Source organism: Mesoplodon mirus (genome assembly GCF_964341445.2).
Source record: "Mesoplodon mirus genome assembly, chromosome: 2".
Lineage (NCBI taxonomy): Eukaryota > Metazoa > Chordata > Mammalia > Artiodactyla > Ziphiidae > Mesoplodon > Mesoplodon mirus.
The window spans coordinates 46,168,527-46,196,049 of NC_138977.1; the positions used below are offsets into that span (position 1 = coordinate 46,168,527).

The window sequence follows — 27,523 nt, forward strand, 5'->3', positions numbered from 1 at the left end:
TTCTTTATCCCTGATCATTTTCCTTGCTCTAAAGTCTGCTCTGTCTGAAATTAATGCTACTCCAACTTTTTTTTTTTTAATGAGGACCATTTTTAAAGTCTTTTAAAAATTTGTTACAATATTGCTTGTTTTTTATGTTTTTTTGGTTTTTTGACCACAAGGCATGTGAGATCTTAGCTCCCTGACCAGGGATCAAACCCACACCCCCTGCACTGGAAGGTGAAGTCCCAATTACTGGACTGCCAGAGAAGTCCCCTGATTTTTTAAAGTTAGTGTTAGCATGGTGTAACTTTCTTCATCTCTTTACTTTTTTTTATTGTTATTTATTTTTTATTTTTGGCTGCTTTGGGTCTTCATTGCTGCATGCGGGCTTTCTCTAGTTGCGGCAAGCGGTGGCTACTCTTTTTTGCAGCTCATGGGCTTCTCATTGAGGTGGCTTCTCTTGTTGCAGAGCATGGGCTCTTGGCACATGGGCTTCAGTAGTTGTGGCATGCGGGCTCAGTATTTATGTCTCGAGGGCTCTAGAGCGCAGGCTCAGTAGTTGTGGTGCACTGGCTTAGTTTCTCCGCGGCATGTGGGATCTTCCCAGACCAGGGCTCAAACCTGTGTCCCCTGCATTGGCAGGCGGATTCTTAACCAGTGCACCACCAGGGAAGTCCATCATCTCTTTACTCTTAATCTATATGTGCTTTTATATTTGAAGTGGGTTTATTGTAGACAATAAAGGTCTTATTTTTTTTTGATGCACGCTGACAATCTCTGTTTTTTAATTGGTATATTTAGACCATTAACATTTAAAGTGATTATTTATATAGCTGGATTAATATGTATCATATTTGTTACTGTTTTTTGTCATTGCCTTTGTTTTCTTTCCTATTTTTGTCTTTCACTCTTTTCCTGCTTTTTTTTTAAATTGAGCATTTTGTAAGATTTTATTTTTCTCTCCTTTTGCACATCAATTATGGGGTTTTTTCCGCTTTTTTTTAGTGGTTGTCCTAGAGTTTGCAATATACATTTACAGATAATCCAGGTTCACTTTCATGTAACACTATACTGTGTCATGGGTAGCGCAAGTACCTGCTAACAACAAAATAGTACTAATTCCTCTCTCCTGCCCTTTGTATCATTGTTGTCATTCATTTCACTTATACATAAGCATACATATACATAAGCATACATACACATATACATAAGCATATATTAGTAATACATATCGTAATGTATATTATGTTATATATTTTATTAATATATAGGATGTACATCCCTAATTGAATACATTATTGCTATTATTGTTTGAACAAACTTCTCTTAGAGCAATTAAAAAAAAGTTTTATACTTTACTTTCACTTATTCCTCCTTTAATACTCTTCCTTTCTTTATGTAGTTCTGGGTTTCTGACCTTATAATTTTCCTTCTCTCTAAAGAACTTTTAACATTTCTTGCAAAGCAAGTCTACTGGCAACAAATTCCCTCAATTTTTGTTTGAGAAAGTTGTTATTTCTCCTTCACTTTTGAAGGATAATTTTGCAGGGTTCATAATTCTAGGTTGGTAGGTGTTTTCTCTCAATACTTTCAATATTTCACTCAACTCTCTTTTCGCATGCATACATGGTTTGAAGAGAGGTCTGATGTAATTTTTATCCTTGCTACTCTATAGGTAAGGTGTTTATTTCTTCTGGCTTTAAAATGTTTTTTTTTTTTTTTCTGCAGTTCAAATATACTTATGCATAGATTTTTTTTTTTTTTTTTTTTTTTTTTTTGGTGTTTATACTGCTTGGCATGTTCTCTTAGCTTCCTGGATCTGTGGCTTGGTATCTGTCAGTAATCTTGGAAAATTCTCAACTATTATCACTTCAAATATTTCTTCTGTTTCTTTCTCTCTTTCTTCTCCTTCTGGTATCCCCATTATGGATGTTACACATTTATAGTTGTCCCAGAGTCCTATTTTCTGTTCTATGTTTTTCATGCTTTTTTCTCTTTGTATTTCAGCTTTAGAAGTTTCCATTGGCATATCTTGAAGCTCATTGTTTCTTTTATTGGGCATGTCCAGCCTACTGATAAGTCCAACAAAGGCCTTTTTCATTTCTTTACAATGTTTTCTCTTTCTAGCATTTCCTTCTGATTCTATCTCAGAATTTTAATCTTTCTGCTTACCTTACCCATCTGTTCTTACAAGTCATCCACTTTTCCATTAGAACCTTTAGTATATTAATCATAGTTATTTTAAATTCCTAGTCTGATAATTCTAAAATATCTGCCATATTTGAGTCTGGTTCTGATGCTTGCTCTGTCTGTTCAAACTGTGTTTTTTTGTCTTTTAGTATGCCTTGCACTTTTTTGTTGAAAGCTGGACATGATGTACTGGATAAAAAGAACTGAGATAAACAGACCTTTAGTGTGTGGTTTTGTGTTTTTTCGCTAGAAGTTGGGCTGTGTTTGCTGCTTGTTGTAACTGTAGGTGTCAGAGGCTAAAATTTTCTCAGGTGTCCTTGTTTTTGTTTCCCCTCTTGTCTGGGTTTCCCTAGAGACTTTCTCTTAAGGCCTTTGACATGCAGTTATTTATGTTGTAGTCTCATTATTATACAGAAGGCTTATTGATGTCGTGGTAAGGTGTGTGTGGGGGGAACACTGTATAGTCCTATTATTAGGTCTGTCTTTTAGTGAGCCTATGCCCCTTGGGTGGGACCCTTCCAAGTTCTCAGTTTTGTTACCCCACCACCACTATCATCTTTAGGTAAGACAGGAAGGCTAGGGGGAGTTGAGTTGGGTATTTCCCTTCCCCCAGGTTGGTCAGGCTCTAGTAAAACCCAAGGTGTTTCACCTCTGGTTTGATTGATATCAAGTGTCCCTTGAGGGCTGCATTTGTTAAGAAGAACAGAAGGCTCTGAGCATATTTCAAGATAGTTACTTTTCCCTTACTCCTGTTGGGAAACACGAGGGGATTTTTCTCCAGTCTTCATTCTGAGAACTGATGGGGCTCCTGGAGGTAAAGCTTACAAAAATGTGGTGGCCCTAACTTGGAGTTTTTAATTCATAAGCTTGTTCACACTGAGCCTCTAGCAATTCATCAATTTAAGTTTTTCTACCCTTTACTGGCTTCAGTGGAGGATCTCTGCTCCTGGACTTCTGCTCCAGTAAGTTATAATTCTGTATATTTGCCTCCACTTTTGAGAGCAGCAGTTTGGCCTGTGTCCTCAGTTCTCTGGTGGATGTAAGGAGAGTTGATGATTATCAGTTTGTTAAGTTTTTTTCTTGTTGTGAGGAAAGAAGTGTTGACTTCTAAGCTCCTTACATATTGGATTGGACTGTTATGACTTTTCTAGATAATAGTTATCAGAAGTCCTAAAATGCCCTTTGATTCAGTAATATCATCTCTAGAAATTGATCTTGATAAAATAATCAGAGATAGGCACAAAGGTAAATGCATTAAGATGTTCACTGAACGTGAGCCATGGCCGCTGAGCCTGTGCTTCCGGAGCCTGTGCTCCGCAACGGGAGAGGCCACAACAGTGAGAGGCCCGCATACCGCAAAAAAAAAAAAAAAAAAAAAAAAGATATTCACTGAAGCATTATTTGTAATAGCAAAAAATGGAAATAATATAACTGTCTAACAACAGGATATTGGTTTATAAAGGAAGGGAGCGAAGAAAAAAGAAAAGAAAGATAATGTCTCTACTTATATCAAGGAGAGCATAAGTAATTGGAATGCACAGTGAACCCTGATGACATCTTCTTAGTGGCTCTATCCTAGTACTAACACATTATAATACTTTAAGTCTTATTACCTTTCTGGTCATTCTAGATCAGTAAATATGAAGCATCTAAAATACTTCATGTGTTTTTATGCTAAGGGGAGAAGGAAGTGGAAACCAGCCTTTACTGAATACTTCCTATGTATACATTAAGTGCTTCTCATTCCTTATGCCATCCTTATAAAGTAAGAGTTATTTTCCTCATTTTTACAGATTAGGAGATGGAGATTAAAAGAAGCATTTCCCTTTTTATAATGAAATGATCTGTTTATGCATTTGCCTCCCATGGTCTCTGCAAGCAAGGGCCAGTTATATTTGTCATTTTACATTAGTTCCTAACAGAGTGTCTGGCACGTAACAGATATCCTGCAAAGTCTGTTGGAGTGTGAAAGGTAACTTGTTCTACATCACATAGCCAGAGAATGGTAGTGGCCATGATTTAAAAGCCTGTGCTGTCTTCCACTGGTACCACACTGCCTCTCTATTCCCTATCGCCTCCAGAATGGGTTAGGAAGTGGTACTGGCATTTGTGTTACTACCTCTTTAGTAGTTTTAAAGATTCCCAGGGTACATTTGACTGATAAATCAATTCTTGTTTAATGCCTCTGAGTTTGTAGAGTAGTTGCCTTCATGTGATTTGTGAATTACTTTTAGTAATAACCAGACTGGAAGTATGGTGAGCTCAGGTGTTCAACTATATGATTTAATACTTGCCCATATTCTACAATTTTGTGATTTTATGATCCTAAATTTGGACAGCTCATTACATACTGATAACATTTCCTAATGAATATATCCAGTGAGAATTAGTCAGTGTATCACATTGGGCAGATCATGGACTTTGAAGACAAACAGATGATGTTTTTTATCCCAGTTGTGCCATTTACCCCTTGTGTGATTTTGAGCAAGTTGTTTAACCTCTCTGTGCCTCAGTTTTCCCATTTCTAAAATGGAAGTGATGATTTCTACCTTATTGGGTGGTTTGAAGATTAAAGTTTAAATGAGATAATATATTGAGTACTTGGTACATGGTAACCATTTGATAAATGGTACCTCTATTAATTTATCTTGACAGTTGAAATGATGAGCCACATCAATGAGAGAAGGTTTGACTGGGATAGATATAGTCTTGAACTTGGTACTAAATACACAGAAATGCAAAGTACACGACATGGAAGATGTGTATTATCAGTAACGTGTGGAAAAGACTTGGGGAGCCTCAGCTGACTGCCTGCTCAGTCTGAGTCAGCAGTATTATGTTGCGGCCAAAAAAGGTTTTAAGGATAGTGCCTAGATCAAGGAAGGAGACATTTCTCCTCCCTTCTGCTCTGGTCAGATTCTCCTTGATTTCTCTATTTCATTTCTGGGCATGAACATTTAAGAGAATCATTGATTAACCAGAGTCTGTCAAAAAGAAGCACAACCAAGGTGGTGAGAAATCATGAGCCCATGCTACTACTTAAAAGAGTAGATGAATTGAGAAGATCTAGCCTGGGGAGTGTGTTAGAAAGTATAGGTGGGGGAGGGGAGGTTGGCATGATAAAATAAGTATCCATTTCTAAAAGGTTATCGTGTTAGATTGTTCCCTCATAACACTAGGAGATAAAACTATGACCAGGGATGGAAGTTGTATGGAGGAGATTCAATTTAAGCCTTTCTTGCAAAGGATTAAACTGCCTTCCTTGGTTTTTGGTGATCAAGTAAATGCCAGATAAGTATATTGCTGGAATGCCGTAGAGAAAATTCATCATCACTTCTGACTGGAGATTGGACTAGAATTAAATGATCTTAAAGACCCTTCCAACTTTATATTTTTGTGATTTTATATACAAGCAAAGTATGGGTTATTTGAAATGCAGTATATAAAGATGGAGATGGTTGAACCAGTCCTTGCCTCTATGAAACTTATATTTTAATTGGAGGAACAACACAAATTTAAAAAGTTTTAAAGAGTATTAGGATGAAATCACAATAAGAGAATATCATAGGGCTGATTGATTAATTGTTAAGTAAATGTTAATATTAATTGAATACTTTTCAACCTTGTATGTTTTGTAAAGCACCAGTTACTCTCAAAGAACATGAGTGTCATGATCCTGGGGGTGGGGAAGGAAGCATATTTACATGTTTGTACGTTATTATACTGATAAGTTATAATAAATGTCAAGGGCTTAAAATTTTTAATGACAAAGCTTTTTTTTTTTAAGATGTTGGGGGTAGGAGTTTATTAATTAATTAAATTATTTTTGCTGTGTTGGGTCTTCGTTTCTGTGCGAGAGCTTTCTCTAGTTGTGGCAAGCGGGGGCCACTCTTCATCGCGGTGCGCAGGCCTCTCACTATCGCGGTCTCTCTTGTTGTGGTGCACAGGCTCCAGACGCGCAGGCTCAGTAGTTGTGGCTCACAGGCCTAGTTGCTCCGCGGCATGTGGGATCCTCCCAGACCAGGGCTCGAACCCGTGTCCCCTGCATTAGCAGGCAGATTATCAACCACTGCGCCACCAGGGAAGCCTGACAAAGCTTATTATGTAAACTTTCCAGTGGGCAGAAGATATGAAGGTCCAGGTGTTATATTGAGATTTCAAGGTTAGAACTAAAGTGACTGAATATTGCAGTAGGATAAGGTTTTTGAAGTTTTATTCCACATTAGATATGATGTCCACCAGGGCTAGGACAGGAACAAAGCCAGTGTTTGGTGAAATTGGATCTGCTTAGAGACAAATGCTTTTATTTATGATTAGGAAACTTGTTCAGCATGTGTGCGATCAGCAGGTATATGGGAAATCTCTGTACCTAATACTCATTTTTGCTGTGAACCTAAAACTGCTCTAAAAAATAAAGTCTATTAAAAATGGTTCACATCTTCATATATTTTAAGTTAATGAAATCAAATTTCATAATTTGATGGAGTCTAATTTATGAAATTCTGAACCCATCATGGTAATTTCTAGGTAAGGTGACCATCAGTAAACTGGAAAGATCATAATTACCACAAATTCAGTTAGAACTCTTGACATCTTCATCTGGATATTTTATGTGGTTTATCAGTGATGGTAGGAAGGGGAAGGGAATGTGAGGGTTATACCAGTAACATCAACACTTGGTTGACATGGACCCTAGAAAAGTTATGCCCAAAGAACAAAAATTTTGCAGTGTTCATCCTTCAGCAACCAATCCGTGTGGCAGGTGTAACTCTGCCTTGGGGCAGACACTTCTGGCTACAATAGTTTGATGATGCTTGATGCCTCTCTAGCCATGAACATCCTCCAACTAAGTCCACCTGCTCACCAGGGCAACTTCTGACTGTCGTTAGGTTTCCTCTCTTTTTGGGCCAATTTGGAACCTCTGTACTTTTTCTTATATTACAAATATTCACTGAGGAATACTATCTATTTGAAAATCTTTTTTATATTATTCTCCAACTAACACAGTTTGAAAATACTGGATGTCTCTTTCCTCATCAGTAAAGTGTTGGGGGTAGATTGACTCATCGCTAGAGAGTTCCTTGCTTGTAAAGTTCTGTAGCTTTACAAAATTAGTTCAGCCCTTAACAAAAGTATTGTAATTCTTTTGCCTGGATGTAGTTGTAACTATTTAATGGCATGGTAAGATGTACATACCACATTGTTAAAGTTAAAAAATAAAAAAGATTTAAAAATAGATGTGTATAGTTTGATCCTGTGTCTACATATATGTATAAATAGGTATACACACATTTATAGATTAGATATAGCACTGTGTGGATTATTGATTGAATAGTATTGATTATCCCTGAGTAGTAAGATTACAGGTTTTTTATTTCCTCTTCTTTCTCCTCCATAATTTCTGTTTACCAGTTGAATTAATTTTATAGTGGGAAATGGCATTCGAATCTGAAAAAAACAAAGTGTCCTTGTCTTGTAAGTTGTTTTAATTCAACACTGTACGAAACCTAACACAAAGGAATATACAACGAGGGACTTGAAACAGCTTATCCAGGAGTTGAGAAGTATGATCAACGGGGAGCCACCCGTGCCCCTGGGCAAGAGCGAGGAAGACGGGAGAGCACCATCTCTGGCGGTCTCCTATGTGGCTGTGTAGGACTGAGTGTACTTGAGAGTGGGGAGGCTTCTCTCATCAGTGGGTGGCGATCACGTTGTCTATGTGGGACAACTTCTGGGGGGGTTGAAGTTTCAGTAACTTTGAGGGGTGTCTGGACATTACCAGGGAAAACAAAAGTGGATGAGTCAGCAAGAGTAAAACACCTTGACATCAAGAGAAAATAATAGCAATAGATTTTCTACTCAGAAATTAGTCAAGGCAACGTGTTACCCAAAGTTACATTCATACAGTAATTTATAGTTCCCAACAGATTTCACATCCATAATCTTATTTGATTGTCACAACAACTGTCTGCTTGAGACAAGACAGAGCAGGATTTATTTCTCCCATTTTAAAAATGAGAAAAACACAAGTTCCAAAAGGTTGACTTACCTACAACCACACATGGTGAAGCTAAAACTCAAACCCTGAGAACTGCATAACTCTCCAGGTATAAGCTAATTGGAAAGCCTTGGTTCTCTAGGCATTCATGCCAATGACTTAAATTAATAAAAGTCGGATCCAAAAAAGGATTCAACCAGTCCACCAGCCACTCCCTGCATGTACCTGCAGAAATCAATGAGATCTTCATACTCTTTTCAAATAGTGTTTTAAATGTTTAATGTGTGCTATTATTAAATTAACTTAGAGCATTTTAATATGGTATATACTATATTCTTAGCATTATAATACTAATTATATGTTGTTAGTATTATAATAACCCATTGTAATTTTGTTTTCTGGTTATATGGCAAATATCTCAAAATAATACTTATATATAAACAATCTCCATTTTCTTAAGATGTTCAGTTAGTGTTTATTAACCTGAGGTAGCAAAATATTATTTGGATTTGTCTATTTTTTATTAATAATATTATTCATAGTAGTAGTCAAATATTAATAACAGTCCAGTTACCTAGCATAACATTGCATTCTCTGAATCACATGTTAGAAACATTCTATTGTCACTCCAACCAAGAATACTTCTATGTGCAGGACACTTTCATTTTTTTAAAATGTTCTCAAGCATTTTATTTTTTCTCAGTTTTTTTTATCGAAGTGTAGTTGATTTACAATGTTGTTAATTTCTGCTGTATAGCAAAGTGATTCAGTTATACACATATATACATTCTTTTTTTTAATATTCCTTTCCACTATGGTTTATCATGGGGTATTGAATATAGTTCTCTGTGCTATACAGTAGGACCTTGTTGTTTATCCATTCTGTATATAAAAGCTTACATCTGCTAACCCCAACCTCCCCCTCCATCCCTCCCCCACACTCCCTCCCCCCTTGGCAACCACCAGTCTGTTCTCTATGTCCGTGATTCTGTCTGTTTCATAGATAGGTTCATTTGTGTCATATGTTAGATTCCACATATAGGTGATATCATATGGTATTTGTCTTTCTCTTTCTGACTAGCTTCACTTAGTCTGATAATCTCTAGTTGCATCCATGTTGCTACAAATGGCATTATTTTGTTCTTTTTTATGGCTGAGTAGTATTCCATTGTATGTGTACATCACATCTTCTTTATCCATTCATCTGTCGAGGGACATTTAGGTTATTTCCGTGTCTTGGCTGTTGTGAAGAGCAGAGTACTTTCATTTTTGTCATAACTCTGTAATATGCCTTCTTAGCCAGGGCAGCATTATTAAGCTCATTTGACAGAAGATTACATTTAGACAGATTAAGTTGCCTCCTCCTATGAGGCAAAGAGACAAAGTCAGAAGTAAACATTAGAGCCCCTGGCTTCCAGCACTAATCATTCCACAAGATTACCATGACTTCCCTGATCAAACTTCCATCACTTCAACCACTAATGATGGGATTGACTGCATTGAAATGTATTCAACATGAATATATTTAGCCCCTGCCGTTAGAGAGTTTATGTTAATTTGCTGTAATCCTACAAATGACCTTGTCATTTGAGGCTTTGTCACCAAAGCCGGAACTCAGCCTCAAGCTTTTAAGGGTTCAGGAACAAAAACATTTCTAAGTTGACAAATTCCAGGGGTAGCACTTAGCAAAATTTGCTTGGAGGCCTAAATTCTACTGTTGTGCCTTAAAGAAGAGTTAAATACATAGAAGCAATGGATTATTCTAAAAACACGTGGAATCTAGAAATTATTCTTTGTATAATTAACTGAGAGTTACATTTATCTATACAGAGATGATAGAATAAGAGATTGCATTACTGAATCAAGCCTGAGATTAGAGATATGCCATAGGTGAGAGGAATCTGAGATTCTGAATCTAATTAATTGTCCAGGAATTTTACATATGACCAGGTAATTTGGGAAGTCTGGACAGTTTACATGAGAACTGATGGAAAGTTGTGATAGTGTTTAACTGAAACCAAAAAGGATTTCGGTGCAATGTACTAAAGTAATTTACTTTCTAGGAATCAACTTAATAGGCATTTTTAAAAACATCTTTATTAGAGGATAATTGCTTTACAATGGTGTGTTAGTTTCTGCTTTATAACAAAGTGAATCAGTTATACATATACATATGTCCCCATATCTCTTCCCTCTTGCATCTCCCTCCCTCCCTCCCACCCTCCATATCCCACCCCTCTAGGTGGTCACAAAGCACCGAGCTGATCTCCCTCTGCTATGTGGCTGCTTCCCACTAGCTATCTATTTTATGTTTGGTAGTGTATATATGTCCATGCCACTCCCTCACGTTGTCCCAGCTTACCCTACCCCCTCCCCGTATGCTCAAGTCCATTCTCTAGTAGGTCTGCATCTTTATTCCCGTCTTGCCCCTAGGTTCTTCTGGCCAATTTTTTTCTTTTTTTTTTTTTTAGAGTCCATATATATGTGTTAGCATATGGTATTTGTTTTTCTCTTTCTGACTGGCTTCACTGTATGACATCTCTAGGTCCATCCACCTCACTACAAATAACTCAGTTTCGTTCCTTTTTATGGCTGAGTAATATTCCATTGTATATATGTGCAACACCTAGGTTGCTTCCATGTCGTGACTATTGTAAATAGAGCTGCAATGAACATTTTGGTACATGACTCTTTTTGAATTATGGTTTTCTCAGGGTATGTGCACAGTAGTGGGATTGCTGGGTCGTATGGTAGTTCTACTTTTAGTTTTTTAAGGAACCTCCATACTGTTCCCCATAGTGGCTGTATCAATTTACATTCCCACTAACAGTGCAAGAGGGTTCCCTTTTCTCCACATGCTCTCCAGCATTTATTGTTTGTAGATTTTTTGACGATGGCCATTCTGACTGGTGTGAGATGATATCTCATTGTAGTTTTGATTTGCATTTCTGTAATGATTAAAGACGTTGAGCATCCTTTCATGTGTTTGTTGGCAGTGTGTATATCTTCTGTGGAGAAATGTCTATTTAGGTCTTCTGCCCATTTTTGGATCCGGTTGTTTGTTTTTTTGATATTGAGCTGCATGAGTTGCTTGTATGTTTTGGAGATTAATCCTTTGTCAGTTGCTTCATTTGAAAATATTTTCTCCCATTCTAAAGGTTGTCTTTTCGTCTAGTTTATGGTTTCCTTGGCTGTGCAAAAGCTTTGAAGTTTCATTAGGTCCCATTTGTTTATTTATGTTTTTATTTCCATTTCTCTGGGAGGTGGGTCAAAAAGGACCTTGCTGTGATTTATGTCATAGAGTGTTCTGCCTATGTTTTCCTCTAAGAGTTTGATGGTGTCTGACCTTACATTTAGGTCTTTAATCCATTTTCAGTTTATTTTTGTGTATGGTGTTAGGGAATGTTCTAATTTCATTCTTTTACATGTAGCTGTCCAGTTTTCCCAGCACCATTTATTGAAGAGGCTGTCTTTTCTCCACTGTATATTCTTGCCTCCTTTATCAAAGATAAGGTGACCATATGTGCGTGGGTTTGTCTCTGGGCTTTCTATCCTGTTCCATTGATCTCTATTTCTGTTTTTGTGCCAGTACCATAGTGTCTTGATTACTGTAGCTTTGTAGTAGAGTCTGAAGTCAGGGAGCCTGATTCCTCCAGCTTCGTTTTTCTTTCTCAAGATTGCTTTGGCTATTCGGGGTCTTCTGTGTTTCCATACAAATTTTGAAATATTTTGTTCTAGTTCTGTGAAAAATGCCAGTGGTAGTTTGTTAGGGATTGCGTTGAATCTGTAGATTGCTTTGGGTAGTAGAGTCATTTTCACAATGTTGATTCTTCCAATCCAAGAACATGGTATATCTCTCCATCTATTTGTATCATCTTTAATTTCTTTCATCAGTGTCTTATAATTTTCTGCATACAGGTCTTTTGTTTCCTTAGGTAGGTTTATTCCTAGATGTTTTATCCTTTTTGTTACAATGGTAAATTGGAGTGTTTTCTTAATTTCACTTTCAGATTTTTCATCATTAGTGTTTAGGAATGCAAGAGGTTTCTGTGCATTAATTTTGTATCCTGCTACTATACCAAATTCATTGATTAGCTCTAGTAGTTTTCTGGTAGCATCTTTAGGATTCTCTATGTATAGTATCACATCGTCTGCAAACAGTGACAGTTTTACTTCTTCTTTTCCAATTTGGATTCCTTTTATTTCTTTTTCTTCTCTGATTGCTGTGGCTAAAACTTCCAAAACTATGTTGAATAAGAGTGGTGAGAGTGGGCAACCTTGTCTTGTTCCTGATCTTAGTAGAAATGGTTTCAGTTTTTCACCTTTGAGGACAATGTTGGCTGTGGGTTTGTCATATATGGCCTTTATTATGTTGAGGAAAGTTCCCTCTATGCCTACTTTCTAGAGGGTTTTTTTATCATAAATGGGTGTTGAATTTTGTCAAAAGCTTTCTCTGCATCTATTGAGATGATCATATGGTTTTTCTCCTTCAATTTCTTAATATGGTGTATCACGTTAATTGATTTGCATATATTGAAGAATCCTTGCATTCCTGGAATAAACCCCACTTGACCATAGTGTATGATCCTTTTAATGTGCTGTTGGATTCTGTTTGCTAGTATTTTGTTGAGGATTTTTGCATCTATGTTCATCAGTGATATTGGCCTGTAGTTTTCTTTCTTTGTGACATCTTTGTCTGGTTTTGGTATCAGAGTGATGGTGGCCTCCTAGAATGAGTTTGGGAGTGTTCCTCCCTCTGCTATATTTTGGAAGAGTTTGAGAAGGATAGATGTTAGCTCTTCTCTAAATGTTTGATAGAATTCGCCTGTGAAGCCATCTGGTCCTGGGCTTCTGTTTGTTGGAAGATTTTTAATCACAGTTTCATTTTCAGTGCTTGTGATTGGTCTGTTCATATTTTTTAAGTCTTCCTGGTTCAGCCTCGGAAGGTTGTGCATTTCTAAGAATTTGTCCATTTCTTCTAGGTTGTCCATTTTATTGACATATAGTTGCTTGTAGTAATCTCTCATTATCCTTTGTATCTCTGCAGTGTCAGTTGTTACTTCTCTTTTTTCATTTCTAATTCTATTGATTTGAGTCTTCTCCCTTTTTTTCTTGAGAAGTCTGGCTAATGGTTTATCAATTTTGTTTATCTTCTCAAAGAACCAGCTTTTAGTTTTATTGATCTTTGCTATTGTTTCCTTCATTTCTTTTTCATTTATTTCTGATCTGATCTTTATACTTCTGCTAACTTTGTGGGGTTTTTGTTCTTCTTTCTCTATTGCTTTAGGTGTAAGGTTAGGTTGTTTATTTGAGATGTTTCTTGTTTCTTAAGGTAGGATTGTATTGCTATAAACCTCCCTCTTAGAACTGCTTTTGCTGCATCCCATAGGTTTTGGGTCATTGTGTTTTCATTGTCATTTGTTTCTAGGTATTTTTTTATTTCCTCAGTGATCTCTTGGTTATTAAGTACTGTGTTGTTTAGCCTCCATGTGTTTGTATTTCTTACATATTTTTTCCTGTAATTGATATCTAGTCTCATAGCATTGTGGTTGGAAAAGATACTTGATGCGATTTCAATTTCCTTAAATTTACCAAGGCTTGATTTGTGACCCAAGATATGATCTATCCTGGAGTATGTTCCATGAGCACTTGAGAAGAATGTGTATTCTGCTGTTTTTGGATGGAATGTCCTATAAGTATCAGTTAAGTCCATCTTGTTTAATGTATCATTTAAAGCTTGTGTTTCCTTATTTATTTATTTTCATTTTGGATGATCTGTGCATTGGTGAAAGTGGGGTGTTAAAGTCCCCTGCTATGATTGTGTTACTGTCAATTTCCCCTTTTTTGGCTGTTAGTATTTTCCTTATGTATTGAGGTGCTCCTTATGTTGGGTGCATAAATATTTACAATTGTTATATCTTCTTCTTGGATTGATCCCTTGATCATTATGTAGTGTCCTTCTTTGTCTCTTGTAATAGTCTTTGTTTTAAAGTCTATTTTGTCTGATATGAGAATTGCTACTCCAGCTTTCTTTTGGTTTCCATTTGCATGGAATATCTTTTTCCATGCCCTTAGTTTCAGTCTGTATGTGTCTCTAGGTCTGAAGTGGGTCTCTTGTAGACAGCATATAAACGGGTCTTGTTTTTGTATCCATTCAGCCAATCTGTGTCTTTCGGTGGGAGCATTTAGTCCATTTACATTTAAGGTAATTATCGATATGTATGTTCCTATTACCATTTTCTTAATTGGTTTGGATTTATTATTGTAGGTCTTTTCCATCTCTTGTGTTTCCTGCCTAGAGAAGTTCCTTTAGCATTTGTTGTAAAGCTGGTTTGGTGGTGTTGAATTCTCTTAGCTTTTGCTTGTCTGTAAAGCTTTTAATTTCTCCATCAAATCTGAATGAGATCCTTGCAGGGTAGAGTTATCTTGGTTGTAGGTTTTTCTCCTTAATTACTTTAAATATGTCCTGCCACTTCCTTCTGGCTTGCAGAGTTTCTGCTCAAAGATCAGCTGTTAACCTTATGGGGATTCCCTTATGTGTTATTTGTTGTTTTTCCCTTGCTGCCTTTAATATTTGTTCTTTGTATTTAATTTTTGATAGTTTGATTAATGTGTCTTGGCGTGTTTCTCCTTGGATTTATCCTGTATGGGACTCTCTGGGCTTCCTGGACTTGATTTACTATTTCCTTTCCCATATTAGGGAAGTTTTCAACTCTAATCTCTTCAAATATTTTCTCAGTCCCTTTCTTTTTCTCTTCTTCTTCTGGAACCCCTACAATTCGAATGTTGGTGCGTTTAATGTTGTCCCAGAGGTCTCTGAGACTGTGCTCAATTCTTTTCATTCTTTTTTCTCTATTCTGCTCTGCAGTAGTTATTTCCACTATTTTATCTTCCAGGTTACTTATCCGTTCTTCTGCCTCAGTTATTCTGCTATTGATCCCTTCTAGAGAATTTTTAACTTCATTTATTGTGTTGTTCATCACTGTTTCTTTGCTCTTTAGTTCTTCTAGGTCCTTGTTAAACGTTTCTTGTATTTTCTCCATTCTATTTCCAAGATCTTGGATCATCTTTACTATCATTATTCTGAATTCTTTTTCAGGTAGATTGCCTATTTCCTCTGCATTTGTTAGGTCTTGTGGGTTTTTGCCTTGCTCCTTCATCTGCTGTGTGGTTCTCTGTCTTCTCATTTTGCTTAGCTTACTGTGTTTGGGGTCTCCTTTTCACAGACTGCAGGTTCTTAGTTTCCGTTGTTTTTGGTGTCTGTCCCCAGTGGCTAAGGTTGGTTCAGTGGGTTCTGTAGGCTTCCTGTTGGAGGGGACTGGTGCCTGTGTTCTGATGGATGAAGCTGACTCTTGTCTTTCTGGTGGGCAGGTCCACGTCTGGTGGTGTGTTTTCGGGTGTCTGTGGCCTTATTATAATTTTAGTCAGCCTCTGTGCTAATGGATGGGGCTGTGTTCCTGTCTTGCTAGTTGTTTGGCATAGGGTGTCCTGCACTGTAATTTGCTGGTCGTTGAGTGGAGCTGGGTCTTGGTGTTGAGATGGAGATCTCTGGGAGATTTTCACCATTTGATATTACGTGTAGCTGGGAGGTCTCTTGTGGACCAGTGTCCTGAACTTGGCTCTCCCACCTCAGTGGCACAGCCCTGATGCCTGGCTGGAGCACCAAGAGCCTCTCCTCCACACGGAAAGCAACAATGAAAAATGCAAAGATGACTCCTCCCAGTTATAACCCACAGCTGCTCTTGCACATCCTCTTCAGAGAAGCTCCTCAGGCATATCTGAGCTGCTGCCGCCTGTGCTAGAGTCCTCAGTAAGAGCCTGGAGTACAGCTTAACTCGCAGCTTTTAGGTTGTGAGTTTCCTTCAGTCGACATGTGTGTTCAGCTGCTAGAGTTGGAGGGTCTCCTGCAGAGGCAGGGGGTGGCTGTGGCTCATGGTGGGGACAAGGACACTGGCAGCAGAAGTTCTGGGAAGTACTCCTTGGTGTGAGCCCTCCAGAGCCTGTCATTAGCCCCGCCAAAGAGACAATAGGCATTTTTAAAATTTACTTATTTATTTTATTTTTGGCTATGTTGGGTCTTTGTTGCTGCACACAGGCTTTCTCTAGTTGCGGTGAGCGGGGGCTACTCTTCATTGCGGTGCGTGGGCTTCTCACTAGAGTGGCTTCTCTTTGTTTCGGAGCACGGGCTCTAGGTGCCCGGGCTTCAGTAGTTGTGGCACGTGGGCTCAGTAGTTGTGGCTTGCAGGCTCTAGAGCCCAGGCTCAGTAGTTGTGGCGCACGGGCTTAGTTGCTCCGCGGCATGTGGGATCTTCCCAGACCAGGGCTAGAACCCATGTCCCCTGCATTGGCAGGCGGATTCTTAACCACTGTGCCACCAGGGAAGCCCCACCATTTTTATTTTTTTTGCTTATTTTACATTTTACTGCTGTTTATCCAGTTGAAGATATTTATATGGTATGCCATTCCAAAATCGGAATACTTTTTCTATAGTTACATGTATTTACAATAGCTTACATAACTTTTGAGAGAAAGGTAGTCTGAAAAGAATTTACAACAACCTCAATATAGGATTATAAGAACCTTACTGAAAACAGTTCTATTTTTATTAATAATTGAATAGCTGAATGTTCAAATGAAATCATAAAAAGAGCATAAAGAAATGAAGTCCATAACCCCTAAACAAAGACAACTTCTGAGAACTGACTTTAGCCAAAAAGGAAAAAAAGCTCATATTAATTTGTTACTCATGTCAGACACAGAAGCCATTGCCTGTAGATCTTCAGTAGATCCTCACTGCCTGCTGCATTCAGTACATGGTTCTCAGGCTGACACCGAAGAATCTCCCTAACTCGTCACCACCCTGCTTTCCTCCTGTATTGTGCTCTAACCAAAACAGCCTACCCCTGATTCCCAAAAGGGGTTCATTTCCTTCTGTCTTCAAGCTTTTCTCCATACTGTTCTCTCCACTGGGAAGAGCCAGTGCCCCAATGTCACTCTTTTGACTCTGCATTTGTCTAAAAGCAGTATCCAGAGGAACAATTTTGTTTGATCACTAAGTTAAAATAACATCACGTAGTCTTTAACTTCTTCCACCCTCTGCCAACAGAAGCAACAACTCATTAAGGGGGAATCCACTGAAGGCAGCAAATCAGATGAAACTCTTAGCAGGTAAGAATCTATCTCTCCAGCCCCTGACTTTCAAAATGTCCCCTTTACTACTGTTCATTCATTAATTCAGAAGATCATTAACTGCCCATGATGTGCCACACTCTGTGCTAGGCCCTTAGGATGTAACAGTGAAGAAGACAGATATGGGCTCTGTCCTCAAGTTGCTTTTAGTCATAGGGTCTATTTATTGACTGACTTTTTTAAGGAAGATGCATTATCTTATTGGCCCCATTTTTATTCACACTTTGACTTATATTTCGGACTTTATCTGAGTAATCCTACCATGTAATAATCCAACTGGAAAACATGTTGTATTTGTTTAAAAAAACTTGTAAAAAGTTTTTTTAGACAAATGCTTTTTATTGGATGCATTGTCTGGATGGAGTATGTCTTGGAAATTCTGCAATAGATATTTTGGAGAGAATTTTGGGAACATTTATCAAAATTTAAAGTGCATGTATTCTTTTACCCAGAAACTCTACTTCTAGCAATTTATTCTATAAGGAAAAATTGTACATACAAAAGTCTGAAGTATTTTCTATAGCATGTTCATAAACAAAAATAAGAAACAACTTTTAAAAATTTATTTACTAACATGGTGCATCCACACAATGGAATACTGTGCAGTCATAACAAATCATGAGCTGAACTGGAAAGATGTTGATATTTTGTTAAGTGAATAAAAGCAAGCTACAGAACAATTTATACCACATATTTCCATTTGTGTAGAGAAGAAAACTCTGTGTGTGTGTGTGTGTGCGTGTGCGTGTGTGTGTACATGTGAAGATAGTCACTGACAGGTTTACAGTGATGACCTGGGATGGGGAGGTTCAACAGATTGAGGGAACAAAAACAAACAATGACCTTTACCCCTCTTTGTACCCTTCTGAGGTGTTCAAATTATTTACAATTAGTATGTATTACTTCTATAACAATAATTATCATGTTCGTTTATTTATTGGCTGTGCTGCACAGCTTGTGAGATCTTAGTTCCCTGACGAGGGATTGAACCCATACCCTCAGCAGTGAAAGAGCAGAGTCCTAACCACTGGACCACCAGGGAATTCTCTATCATGTTCATTTAAAGCACCTGAAAGAGCCAAGATTTACCCTTAGCTCTGTTACATAATTTCAGTCTTTTAAAAAATATGCTACTTTGCAATTTTTGAGAACTTACTGAGCTCAGGATGTATCTATTCTGTGGTAGCAAGCTGACCTTTTAAGAAGCGCATAATAGAATTTAAAGCCTGAGTAATGTTGCTTTTCTAACTTTGCTTTATCAACATTTTCAGCAATGTCTTCAATGATCAGAAATCAAGAAAAGAGGATACACAGAGTGAAAGATCAGGAAAAAAAGTTACTAAAAGGATACATCACTTGCCTTTCTTTTAAGAGGTTCTGTTCTTTGCCATTCTTTACAGAGATGATGCCCAATTAATTGTGGTGTTACTTATAATTAGTGCCCTGTGTACTTTTTTCTTTTTATGTGAAAATTTAATAAAAGATACTCTGTCCTGTAAACTCTATTTTGAAATAAACTAGTCTTGAGTGCTCTCTCAGTAAAACTTAAAAGCAGTACTAGCTAGATGCAAAAGTACCTAATAGGTGTTATTTTGTGCTAATACCAGTGTGTTGGAATAATCACATGTTTTTTTTGTTATCTTTAGTGGTGCTAAGGCAATAGTCTTTTTTTTTTTCAGCTTAAAATGCTTCTTTCACATGAAATTGAAAGATGGGGTGTGATGCCCAGAATAGGAGGACAAACTCCAAGGTACTGACCAGGATTCTTTCTGTGACCCTGAACTCCCTGTTTGTTCTGTCAATATCAGTGAATGTAATCACATAACTAAACATTGTGGCCTGTAATCAAAACTTTTAGAAAAGTTTCTTTTTACATATTAATAACTAGGAAGCAAGAAAGAAAAAGTTTGTTATTCTTCAGCCAGTGGGTAACTTCTGCAGATTGAATGGATTCAGTCTGCCTTAATTAGAGTTTAATAAATTAGTGGGGTTTGTATGTGGAGTGTTTTCCAACGCCAATAACCAATTCTCTGTGGATACCAACTGGGTGTCTATGAGTCAATTCCATTCTGACACTACCTGGGGTTAGTGTCAGATTCTATAGATTTAAGGGCTCAGTCCCACAAGACTGCCCCTACTTCAGGCACCAGTCACAAGTCCCGGGCCACCTATACTTTTTGACTGGCTATAAATTGGGAGTTCCCACATCCCCCTCTAAAGTTTCAATAATTTTCTAGAACTGATCATGGAATTCAGGAAAGTGCTTTACTTACTATTACAGTTTATTATAAAGGCTATAACTCAGGAACAGCCAAATGGAAGAGATGCACAGAGCAAGGTATGGGGTGGAGGTGTGGAGCTTCCATGCCCTCTCAGGGCTCCCGGCACCTTGTGTTCGCTAACCCAGAAGCGCATTAAATCTCACCATTTGAGACATTATAGAGCTTCTTCTCCAGCCCCGCTCCCCATCCTGGAGATCAGAGTGTGGCACTGGAAGTTGCAAGCCTCCGATCACTTGGTCTTTCCGGTGACCAGCCCCAGCCTGAGGCTATCTAGGGGCCCCATCTAAGTCACCTCACTAGCAGAAGCTCAGGCGTGATCTAAAGGGCCTCATTATGAATAACAAGATACTCCTATCTCTCAGGAAATTCCCAGGGTTTGAGGCGCTCTGTGCCAGGAACAAAGACCAAATATATGTATGATACTACAGGATGTGAACCAAATAAAAGGAGAGCAGAAGAACAGATACAAAAATGTTTACATTGCGCCAAAGACAACAGAAACAGTGTCCACCGAAGCCAACCTGTCCAAGAAAGCCTGTACTCCCGTTCCATAGTACAGCTGTCACTGAGAAACTGCTGCCCAACTAGAGACTCTGTTTCCCAGCCCCACTTCCCCTCTCCCTACCTGGGAACACCTGCCCAGTTCTCACTAATGGCACGTGGACACAGCGGTTTGTGGTGCTTTCTGGCCCAAAGTTTTAGTGGGGTCTTTCCTTACTTTATTTCCCCTTCCACAGGCTGCTTACAGAGGACAGTGAGTTCCTAGGGGATGGAGGAGCCACAGGACAGGAGCCTGGGTGATGACCTGCAAGGAAAGCCGCCCTCCCGCCAGGAGCACCCGCTGCTGTTTAGTGAGGGAGAAGTAAGTTGCTGTCGTTGCAGCCTTCTTACACGCTGGGGTCTGTGACAGCGGGTGGCGCTTAGGGTAACCAGTGCCGATGACACGCTAAGTAGGGCCTAAGTTACCACCACAGCCCTTATGCTTCGCCCTCTAAGCACATCCAATTTTAAATGTTTTAAAAATATAAAGTTTAGTATTACATGTTATCTCTTAAGTCAGTTGGCTTTACTCAAAGATTTTTATTTCATCAGGTAATGATAAAATGGCTAATGATAGAACTCTAAACAGATTTTGACTGTAAATCGTTTTACCTTTAGTTTGACCTAATAGAAATGCTTGGGCATTCTGTACAGTAATGGTGAATGCCTTCTGAAGACCTCACTGGTACAATATAAAATTCATTGTGAAGTCTGTAGAAAATATATGTGAATTTAACACAAAAGTGCTATGAGCCAAAAACAGTTCTTAAAGCACTCTCTAACAGTATTTTCAGTTGGGTTTAGGCTCTTTTCAGCAAAGACCATCTATAACCAGGATTAAACGTTGTTTTGCCAATAGATGTTACACTTATTAAAAGTTGTTTTAACATAGAATTAATTTTCAAGTACAGGCATGTATAATATCCCTCCAAACAAAGGTAAAGTTTTAAAAGAAATATTCTAAAACTTTTTCTCTAAAGGGAGAACAGACTCTGTGCCTCTTGATGTTTGCTTTTTTTTTTTTTTTTTTTTTTTTTTTTTTTTCCTTTTTGCGATATGCGGGCCTCTCACTGTTGTGGCCTCTCCCGTTGCGGAGCACAGGCTCCGGATGCGCAGGCCCAGCGGCCATGGCTCACGGGCCCAGCCGCTCCGCGGCATATGGGATCCTCCCAGACCGGGGCACGAACCCGTATCCCCTGTATCGGCAGGCGGACTCTCAACCACTGCGCCACCAGGGAGGCCCCGATGTTTGCTTTTTTTTTCTGTGTCATTAGTGGAGAAAATACTAGTATTTTATTTTACATCTAAGCTATTATGGTACTAAGATTTATACAAATAATTCAGACATTTAATAAAGATGTTAAAACTCAGGTTTTATTATTTTTTTCAGTTATAATGGCAAAGTTTAAATGTTTATTTCTTCCCAGAGCAAAGATGTACTTCCGTATCACTCTCCTGTTATAATTTTGTTAGCTACTGGCATGAAGGGAGAGGGAAGAGGGTGAAATGATTGCTATGGGGCAGTCCATCTGTCAGCCCAGAGCTGCTGTGAGACGAGGGGCCATGAGGAAATGACAGGCGTGTCCAACCCTGCAGTCCGGCGGGGGCTGTAGCTCCCAGCTCTCTAAGAGGTGTCATTCAGGCCACCTTGCTCAGCCTATACCCTCCTATCCCCATTCCTGTTCTTTCCTCTTGGGCTGCTCCTGCTAACAGGCTCTGATTAGGCACCTTGTTTGTACACCAGCTGTTGATCATTAAGACAAAAACAGACTTGCTCCCCTCAAACCATACATGGCAAGTAAAATCAAGCAAAAAACATTGGGAAGGCTTAATGCATTACCTTATATCCTGGCTAATCACATCTAGTGACCAGATATTTTCTAATCACAGTTCCATATGATGTTAACGATTTTTGTTTGTTTTGTTTTGTGTGTGTGTGTGTGTGGTTTTTTTTTTTGTGGTACGCGGGCCTCTCACTGTTGTGGCCTCTCCCATTGTGGAGCACAGGCTCCGGACGCGCAGGCTCAGCGGCCATGGCTCACGGGCCCAGCCGCTCTGTGGCATGTGGGATCTTCCCGGACTGGGGCACAAACCCGTGTCCCCTGCATCGGCAGGCGGACTCTCAACCACTGCGCCACCAGGGAAGCCCGATGTTAACGATTTTTAAATATAAAGTGTGTATGATTAAAGAGAGCATTTTTCCAGCTGTACCAGTGCAAAATCTCCTTTTGAATAAGGGGTGTTTTACTCCCCTGCTTCAAGAATCACCCAAAGGCTCAAGCCTGAACCCTCTGCAGCTGGTTAGTTTCTGTGCTCCGTGAGCAGTGCACATCTGAAGTTTAGCCAAGCCCTCCTCAAGACCACCAAGCCCTAAAGTAATGATGGATCAGCATAAATCCATCCATCAGTGCCACAGGAAAAAAAGTCCATGCTCAATGGAAGCATTATCTACACATTAGACAAAAGCCACTAGCAAATCTGAAACAACTCTGATGGCTAGACTGGAAGTTTCACTTCCTTTATTTTAAATTATTTAAATTATCCACAACCTTATCCTCTTCCATGTTCTGCAATAGCCTCTTCGATACTTTGCAAACTGAGTCAGTGAATCCCCCACCACTTGTGAACCACTTTATCCTCATGGCCAGTCTCTAAGAATCTATTGCTGCATTCTTCCCAACGGGTAACTTTCCCATTCTCTACTACCACGAACTTCCATTCCACCACTGTGTCTGCTGGCAGGGGCACAGAACGAGACCAGAGCCCATCCTTGCTACACTGGAGTGGGATGTAAGTGTTCCATCTCCCAAGACTCTCATGGTCTCCAGTTACTGCAAGGCATTGCACACCAGCGCGTGTGATATAATGGACCTGGAAGCTCACACTAACCTGATGAGCCTCTGAAGACACTGCTCCTACCCCTTTTGGTTTCACATCCACTTCCTGACCTCTTGCTTCCACAAGAGTGCTTCTGTCATAGTCCTTTCCCTGCTTAGAGCTTAGCACTGGAGACTCAAGACTGCCACCCAAACCAACATCGCCCCAAGGTGAGTGCCGGGACACCATCTCCCAGTCCGCGTGGTCAGCCGGGGCCCGACTGTCCAACTGTGCAAGGCTCACTTCTTGCGCTCTGTCCAGGAGCAGGTTGCTAGAAGGCAACTTCTCTGCCAGACATGGAGCTGCTTTAGCAGTTTTCTCTTGGCCTTTTTGGAATCCCCATTCTCCTATAGGAGATCCAAGGCTTTCGTTTCTTGAAATGTCAGAGTAACTTCTAGAGTTACCAGTCTCAGAGGTAGCTAGAGATTGTGTGTCTGGAAATTGTCCAGAAGGAACATGTGCTCTTGAATTGTCATGGTTACTGCCTTCTCCAGAAGGACTCTGCAGTCTCCATGCTGCTTCCTGCAGGTCACCAGGGCCTTTAGTCGTAGAAACCAAACATCCATTGCTTTCTTGAAGATGCTCTGAAAAACAAAAGGAAAAGTGTAATAGTGTTGTGCAGTTCATGTGAGAAAAAAGTTCAGTTAGGCTGAGAAAATAGTCTTAGTTTTTAAAGACTTTGCTACTAATCTATCTGCAGTTCACAAAATTTGTCTCTATTAAAATCAAGTACTTAATTACCTGGTGTGTTCCCAACTGTGCTCTAAGAATATACAGGCATACCCAGTAATAAAAGGCACATCCAGGAGTGTCAGTATACCAGCACAAGAGTGTAAATGAGGTGGCAAGCTGTAGAGGCAGAAGTGTAACCCTGACATGGTCCTGGATCTCTACAGTCCAGGCCGTACTGGCATGCAACCAAGTCAAGTTGTTTGGCTGCCATCATCAAAAACTGTCCAGCCTGTGTGACAAAGAGCTGCACGGTTACCCTGCAAACCAGATGAGTACACTTGTACTCCCAGGAACTGCGTGCAGGTCAGGGATTGGCTCTCACAGATACGGGCAGGTCAGCAGCAGCTGTCACTGTGGGAGAATACAAAGGACAGCAGTGCATGGCTGGGCAAGAGTTGGGGGTGAGGGTGGGGAGGGGGGCTGGATTCGCCTTGCACACCCCATGTACATTAGGAACCTCTTCGACAAAACACAGGCATCTTATATCCCCTCCCACTGCATACTTTAAAAACATAGTTTCTTGGGACTTCCCTGGTGGCACAGTGGTTAAGAACCCGCCTGCCAACGCAGGGGACACGGATTCGATCCCTGGTCCGGGAAGATCCCACATGCCGCGGAGCAACTAAACCCGTGCGCCACAACTACTGAGCCGGTGCTCTGCAACAAGAGAAGCCACCGCAATGAGAAGCCCGCGCACAGCAGTGAAGAGTAGCCCCCACTCACCACAACTAGAGAAAGCCCGTGCGAAGCAACGAAGACCCAACACAGCCAAAAATAAATAAATAAATTACAAATAAATAAATAAAAATATTTTTTCTTAAGACTACACAATCCAAGCTCCCTAAAGACTCAGTTTCCTTCTTGGCCACCTCATTGATAGTCCAAATAGCTCCCTACAACTGGGGTCCCCAACCCCCGGGCCAGACCGGTAGGTAGCGGTCAGTCCTCTGCCTGTTAGGAACCCGCGGCACAGCAGTAGGTGAGAGGCGGGGAGCAAGCGAAGCTGCCTCTGCCGCTCCCCATCGCTCGCATTACCGCCTGCACCACCCTCCCACTCCGCCCCCTTCCGTGGAAAAATTGTCTTCCACGAAACCTGTCCCTGGTGTCAAAAAGGTCGGGGACCACTGCCCTACAAGATGTTATTCCCCAAAACCATACAATCAGCATATGGGGATTGGCGGGGGCGGGGGGATGGCGGTGGGAAGAAGGTGGTCTTGTTTAATTTTGTCTCTTTTTAATGGTGGTGTTGGAAGTGAGACGTAAACAAATATTACTCTGAATCCCCAGTCTTTCGACCTGAAACATGAGTTAGGCTTTCAGGAAAAGAAGATAAATGAGCTCTCTGCAGGAGAGGCACAGGGGCAGATTTTCAAGTGGCTACACATGAACGCCACTCCACTAAAGTTTACAGATGTTATTTTCACCACTAGGCTGGAGTCCAGGCATGGGCAGCTTGCCAAGGGAGGGCGCTGGAAGGTAAGGTTCTCTGCCAGTGCTCTTAACTTTGCCTGGTACACAGGGTCTAAAATATAGAGATGGAAACCTAGATGTCAATTGTACTCGTCGGGGTAGAATTAAGTGTCTCTTCCCTGGGGTTTCAGACAAACGTGCACTGTTCGGGTGAGTGTGGGGGAGGGCCGACAGCTCCGAAATGGGCGGCCATCGAGCAGCCTCAGGGCTTCAGCCGAAGCCTTCAGGGCCAGAGTCCAACCTGAACTTTGCCTCCCCGACAGAAGCGTCCAGATATGGGGGGCTGCTCGCTGCGCCGGTGTTCCCAAACACGGCTCTTCCATGGGGTGAGGGATGGGAGGACATGAGGCTATGGGATTGGGACCGAGACAGTGTCCCTGCTCGGACAGAAACTGGAGAGGGTCGTGGGATCTCCGGACCCTAAACACCCCTTTCCGAAGGCCCGGAAGGGGCGCCGCCGCTGCAGCCGCCCGCACTGCACCAAGCTCCGCCAAGCGGAGGAGCCCATCCCCGCTGGAGGAGCAGGGGCAGGTCCTCAGGGGCGGTCGCCGAGGGCAGCGACTCAGCGGGGCGCGGACCTGGGACAAACCGCCTGGGCATCCCCAGGGCCTCGGTGTAGGGCGAGAACCCCACCCGGCGCTTGCGCACCAGCCGGGGAAAACGCGAGCCGCGGGGAGGGTCCTGCCCGGGTTAGGAGAAGCTAGCCCTCGGGAAACCTCCAGGTGGATTTCCGCCCCCTGCCCCCTCCCGCGGGTAACTTCAGAGCCCACCGGCAGATATGCCCTCGAGACACAGGGAGGAAGAATACCTGGTTTGGTGACCAGCTCCCGCCCAGAAGGTCCAGGGCTCAGTTCGCCGCCACCACCCTGATCGTCTCCCGGAGCCGCAGCCTCCCCTGGAGAGGCGTCCTTCCCCTGCTCCGCATCCTCCTCCTTTCCCGTGTCCCGCAGCAGCCAAACGAAAAGCGCTCCGGCCAGACCCCCTCCGACCAGCAGGGCGGACCAGACGGCGCCCATGACTGAGAGGCTGCAGCTGCGGGAGACGACGGCGACCGAGACGGGGGCTCGGGTCACGCAGGCAGAACCACACCTACCCAGCCCGCTGCAGCCTTTTACGGTCCCCGGTGGCGGGCTCTCCCGCGCGGGGCCCAGCCCTCCGCGACCAAAACTCAACTTTCCCAGCCCCGCCCCACTCCCCGCCCCGGGGCTGCAGCCCCAGGTTCCGGCAAGGCGGACACGCGAGCGCCCTCCTTCTCCAACATTTTCCCTTCTCGACCCCGCCAGTCGCCGGCGGCGGGGAGCACCCGGCGCAGGGTTCCAAGTGCGTCCCGCGCGCGTGAAGAGTCCAAGGGCGCACGGCTCTCATGCGCAAACCCGCTGCCTTCTTTTCCTGCTCCGGCTGCAGCTCAGGTCCAGCCCCGCCTGGGACAGCGCCGGCCACCTCGGCGCCTCCTCCCCACAGACACTCAGTAGCAGTGCGGCCCGAGCTTCTGGCACTTAGACGCAGAAGAGGCCGATGTGCATCTGCGACACGCGAGGTTGCGGCGAGAGCGGAGGGCGGGGCGGGAGAGGCAGCCGGGCCGGGTGGGTAGACCCATACAGCGGGCGCGTTGGAAGCTCCTTTCCTCCGCCAGTTAGCTGTGCTTAACGTCCCCAAGCCTCCGCCTCCCCGCCTGTAAAAGGAAAGGACTGGACTGAGATCCATCCATCTGTAAATGCCAATCACCTTAACCGCCTCCAGTCATTGCTGAGGGTGCGTGGTTGTCGAAAAGTGCGCGCCCTCCTCTGGACTGGATGTTGTGCAGACGCAAGCTCCTCCGGATGGGTTATTAATAAAAAAATTGCGGGCTTCCCTGGTGGCGCAGTGGTTGAGAGTCCGCCTGCCTATGCAGGGGACGCGGGTTCGTGCCCCGGTCCGGGAAGATCCCACATGCCGCGGAGCGGCTGGGCCCGTGAGCCATGGCTGCTGAGCCTGTGCGTCCGGAGCCTGTGCTCCGCAACGGGAGGGGCCACAGCAGTGAGAAGCCCGCGTACCGCAAAAAAAAAAAAAAAAAAAAAAAAAAATTGCAACCGTCTTTGTTAAGTGCTGTCGGTGTGCCAGGTGTTTAATGTATGCATTTAATTTGATCCCCACAAAACAGCAACAACAACCTGGGAACTAAGAATTATACACATTTCTTTCTAAATTCACTCCTCTGCTGATCTGATGGCTTTACACACCAACTTCAAGCTAACGGTTCCCATGTTTGTATCTGCAGGGTGAG

The 27,523-nt window shown here is 41.6% G+C and overlaps 2 protein-coding genes across 2 annotated transcripts in view; one reads left to right on the top strand and one right to left on the bottom strand.

The window, feature by feature from the left end:
• CCDC158 (coiled-coil domain containing 158) overlaps positions 1-18,886 on the top strand; it is a gene marked incomplete at its 5' end in the record, with an annotated part of 77,515 nt that extends 58,629 nt beyond the window's left edge. The window contains 5 exon segments of the mRNA XM_082642750.1: positions 7,667-7,824; positions 10,001-10,060; positions 17,277-17,295; positions 17,298-17,338; positions 18,631-18,886. Coding sequence (XP_082498876.1) covers positions 7,667-7,824; positions 10,001-10,060; positions 17,277-17,295; positions 17,298-17,338; positions 18,631-18,730 — 378 coding nt within the window. The 3' untranslated portion in view covers positions 18,731-18,886.
• Positions 18,887-21,537: 2,651 nt separating this feature from the next.
• STBD1 (starch binding domain 1) lies at positions 21,538-26,751 on the bottom strand. Its single transcript, XM_082611433.1, has 2 exons — positions 26,069-26,751; positions 21,538-23,642 (listed from the first exon to the last, which is right to left on the bottom strand). The coding sequence occupies exons 1-2, from the start codon at positions 26,274-26,276 to the stop codon at positions 22,783-22,785; spliced, it is 1,068 nt and encodes a 355-aa protein (XP_082467559.1). The 5' UTR covers positions 26,277-26,751; the 3' UTR covers positions 21,538-22,782.
• Positions 26,752-27,523: the final 772 nt, after the last annotated feature.

Excerpts from the sequence above, each read along its gene's own strand:
- STBD1 (XM_082611433.1), bottom strand. The coding sequence starts at position 26,276 with ATGGGCGCCGTCTGGTCCGCCCTGCTGGTCGGAGGGGGTCTGGCCGGA. Across the intron at positions 23,643-26,068 it reads GGAGCTGGTCACCAAACCAG|AGCATCTTCAAGAAAGCAAT; the intron begins GTATTCTTCCTC and ends TTTGTTTTTCAG.